The 4,586-nt window shown below is 45.6% G+C and overlaps 1 protein-coding gene across 1 annotated transcript in view; it reads left to right on the top strand.

Moving 5' to 3' along the window:
* The first annotated feature begins 324 nt into the window (after positions 1 to 324).
* prkg1b (protein kinase cGMP-dependent 1b) overlaps positions 325 to 4,586 on the top strand; it is a 137,543-nt gene continuing 133,281 nt past the window's right edge. The window contains exon 1 of the mRNA XM_062526366.1: positions 325 to 868. Within this exon, the coding sequence (XP_062382350.1) occupies positions 504 to 868 (365 nt within the window). The 5' untranslated portion in view covers positions 325 to 503. The remainder of the gene's footprint in view (positions 869 to 4,586) is intronic.

Raw genomic sequence — 4,586 nt, 5'->3', positions numbered from 1 at the left:
GTGATTTGTTGGTAACTCTTGCGTCAATCCATCCATGATCCCCCCAATCTACAATAGGGTCGTCTTTTTTTACTCATAGCGCTGGCTCTGATGAGAGTGATACGCTCCTTCGATTCGGTTTCCCGTTATAGGTGTGTACGCGCCGTCTTATTGGCTGCGCGCACAATTGAGCGGAGCTTGGAACTTGCTATAAGCCGGTGTTCTGAGCTTCGGCATCCTGCGTGACACTCGCGTCTCCAGCCAGTGGACTCGCGTCTCCAGCCAGTGGCGACTGACGTACTTGAGAGGATGAATGCTTCGTGAAACTTCTGTCCACCCATTTTTTTCTACTACTTGATAGGAAGCCACTGAGCATTTTTTTCGGAGCGTCACCGAAAAGATCTCTACTTCCTTTGCTTGTCAAAACCATTGCCAAGCTCTAAGAAGCTTCCACAAAGCAAGGCATTTCGCCATTTGCGCAGTTTCTTTTTTTTTTCCTTAAACGAAGCCTTTCCGGTAATTTTATGCCACTGCGTGAGGATTCTGAAATAACTTTGCTGGCGCCTGATACATCGGAAGGAGCTATGGGCACGTTACGCGATCTCCAGTACGCGCTGCAGGAGAAAATCGAGGAGTTGAGGCAGCGAGACGCGCTCATTGACGAGTTGGAGCTAGAGCTTGACCAAAAAGACGAATTGATACAAAAGCTGCAGAACGAACTGGATAAGTACCGCTCCGTCATCCGACCGGCCACTCAACAAGTCCACAAGCAGAGCGTTCTGCAGGAGCAGCAACGGACGAAGAGACAAGCCATATCCGCCGAGCCTACCGCCTTTGACATTCAAGATCTCAGTCACGTCACCCTTCCCTTCTACCCGAAGAGTCCTCAGTAGGTGTCTGACCTACCCAAGGTCTTATTCGCTCAGGTGTCCGTTGCGCTCATTGAAACGCGACCTCTGTCTTTGCAAATTGCATTCCTAATCACAGTGTTTGTACCTTATAATACCAGTAAGCTGCTATACAAACAGAAATTTCACGCAAGCCTGCACATTCCCTTTAGAGAGCAAATGATACACTCCCCGAGTGATTTGATTGTTGTGTGTGTTCTTTGGAAACGAATAACATGTCAGACACACGATCACATATATGAACTGAAAAGTAGACACGTCAGTTTCAATTAACCAGCTTCCACGGGTAATTCATAGACTGTCAGCATAACTCCAGCGTCTGCATAATGTGACTGGTTGTGACAGTGTTAGTGGTAGTGTTAGTGTAGTGGGAGAAACAGAGGCTGACATCATTTGGACATATTTGGACTCCAAGCAGTCCATCTGGAATGCTGGGACTTGTTGCATTAGCCCTACTTCAGAAGTAGTGTGTGTGTGTTTGCACATGACAAAAACAAAGGCTCATCTGAGGCAAGAGGACTTGAGAGTTGTATTTGGCTTTTAGGTTTGGTATTTATTTGGTTATGTGGTTCAGTGTAAATATGAATGACCCTCGCAAAACAGTAGGAATATTCATCAGTGTCATCTCTGTTCATTTAGTTAAGTGACATACTATTTATCGACTTCACGTCCAGAGTCATCATCAAGCCTTATTTGTACTGTAGTGTTTGAACAACTGATATCGCTTTCCAGTTGAGCACGGTTCTTCAGTGCTGTACACTTTGAAGAGCGGTCATTAATCTAAGCTGATAATACGGCACACTGCCTGTGTGTGGTTTCATAAGTGGCAGATATGAAGCAAAGCATCGGTCACTGTCACGGAAGCTAGCTGATGTTCAAAGCTGCAATGAAGACCATTACTCATCAGGGTCAGTGTGATGCATCGAGGTGGGAAAGGGCAGTTAACTGTTACACTTTGTTCATGTAGATTGCACAATATTGCATTCACCGAACAGGATTCCGTTTGAATGGCAAACAAATATAGGATCAGTTCATGTAGATGTCACTCACAATATGACATTTACTGAACAGTATTCAGTCGGAATGGCAAAGAATAGGTTCAGTTTATGTAGATGTCACAATATTACATTTACTGAACAGTGTTCAGTCGGAATGGCAAAGAATAGGTTCAGTTTATGTAGATGTCACAATATTACATTTATATTCAGTCTGAATGGTAAAGAATAGGAGCAGGCGTATTGAAACCGCATATTGTTAGTAGTGTTGTGCATGGGGCAGTGTGTTCAGACTGTCCTGTCAAGTGCTTGAGAAAAAATGGGAGTTTTTCAATAGTGTGTTTTTGTGGTTGAATATGGTGTTATTTAATTCTTTGGTTAGAGTCGGGAAACTGAAGGAATGCAGGCAGAAGTTCATCATCTGCTTCTTATTCACTGGCACCCCCCCCCCCTCTCTCTCTCTCTCAGAAATATAACTCAGTTTTTATTTGACTGAACTTTTAACTCATGAGGTGTCTCCATGCTGTCGTTTTAATGAAGCACAGCTGGAAGCCTCGAATATCGTTCACTATCCCACACACACCGACCCGTGCCCTGTCTATTATAAAGAGGTTGCATAACAACTCAAATTAATTATATCCGTCTCTAATTCAGAGCTTATTATGGTAAGCCCACTCATTTTTTGGTGGCTCTGAAAATAAAAAAATATAAAAAAAAAAAAATATAAAAAAGCAATATATAAAACAAAAACAATAACAAACCGATATCTGGTTTGGAATGCACGCCCACGTTTATACAGTATCAGCAACGTTGATCAAGGTCTCGGGAGTTCCGTCTCGGTATCAGGGGCCCCATGGGACGAGAGGAGAGTTCTGCGGAGCTCTATTTTAGGGGCCCGATCGCCTATTTATGACAGTTTTCACCTCCCCCTCCCACTCTCTGTGCAGTCTTTCGCTTCTTCCCCCGTTTCCTCGTGCATCCTTGAGACTCTCGGAGCCGACTGCTCTCAGCGGCGCCTGGCACTCCGACTAATAGGATGAGTGGATGAAGCTTCGCTCAATTTCTCACTCTTTCTCTCCCTCTCTCTCTCTCTTTTTTTCTCTCTCTCTCTCTCTCTCACACACACACACACACACACACCTACACACACACACAGTCTTCTCTCTCTCCCACACTCCCTTGTCATCCACCACATCGTCAAGTAATGAAATCCACTCAAGTGTGTGTGAGTCCGGTGCAACCACTGTTTTCTGGGAGTCTATTTGTGTTGGGAGGTGCAGGGTGGGGTGGTTTTTGTTTGGGGGGGTGGGAGGGTGTGTGTGTGGGGGGGGGGTATATTCTTGCCCGTCTTGCCCAGGCCCATGTAAAGTTCAACGGAATGTTTCCTCACAGCCTCCCTTTTATAAAGGCAGCATATTTTTCCTTTTATGGCAATCCTTGTTTAACAGCTTGAGTCTAGAGCAAGATAAATCTTCTCAAACAAAAGAGAAGACATTAGGAAGGGGTGGTGTGTGTGTGTGTGGGGGGGGGGGGGGGGGTGAGGAGGAGTAGTCCAGTGGTGTGTGTGTGTGTGTGTTTTTCGAGGGGGGGGGCACAGTGTGAAAGGGACGAAGACAGAGAGCACTTGGAGAAAAGAAGGAGCAGTTTAATGGTGAGAGTGCTGCACATGGGTGGAGATGTAGAGATGGCCGCTGTGGTCGTTGGAGTGCTTCTTCCTCCGAGCGCGCGTCCAGCTGGCTGGACATCGCATCAGTATTCCTCAAAAACCTGCTGGGATGCACTAATGATGCTCCCCCGCCATCAAAGACTTTTCATTAATCTGTGTCCTCCATCACACACACACACACACACACACACACACACACACACTCACACACTGACACACACGCACATGCACACACACACACACACACACACACACACACACACACACACACACACACACTCACACACTCACACACTGACACACTGACGCACACACACACACAGACACACACACACACACACACACACACACACACACTCATGCGAAAAACTCCACCAGACAGTGCCGCCCAGACCACCCCACCCCACCCCCAATATCCTCAGCTCTTCTCAGAGAAATAATGAGTTATCCCTGCAGTTTGTCCTTAGATTTGAGAATGTAGTGAAACATGTGTGTGTGTGTGTGTGTGTGTGTGTGTGTGTGTGTGTGTGTGTGTGTGTAAGTTGTGTGTTTAAGTGAATACACCCAATTTGTTTTATTTAAGTGTATTTTGGGGGACTTCTTGCCTTCATTGTGACAGGACAGTGATGATAGAGACAGGAATCTAGTTGGATGGAGGGATCGGGAAATGACGTGGATCGAACCCTGGTCTTGTGGGCCCAAATATGGTATGGGTGCTGCAGTTGCGCCAGAATTACACCAACATTTGAAGTGAATTCTAAACTAATGCGCTTTTGTCTGAATTCGGAATGAAACTTAGATTTTAGACTGCAGCATAAAAACGGGCTTGTCGCTGATGTTTTTCACAGTGCACCTGAAGAGAAAAACAACTCACTTTTCGTCATTTTCCATTTTGTGCCTGTCTATTGAGACACAATGTTATATGATTATGGCTAAAATGTACGTGGTTTGAGGTGAAATATGATTTCCTGGTTGTTGACACCACTTTGTGTTTACCCCCCCACCCCCTTGGGTGGATCCATAAGATCAACCTTGACA

The sequence above is a fragment of the Sardina pilchardus genome, chromosome 22 (genome assembly GCF_963854185.1).
Source record: "Sardina pilchardus chromosome 22, fSarPil1.1, whole genome shotgun sequence".
NCBI lineage: Eukaryota > Metazoa > Chordata > Actinopteri > Clupeiformes > Clupeidae > Sardina > Sardina pilchardus.
Note: the sequence above shows the minus strand (reverse complement) of the source record. Positions and strands in the feature narration are given on the sequence as shown.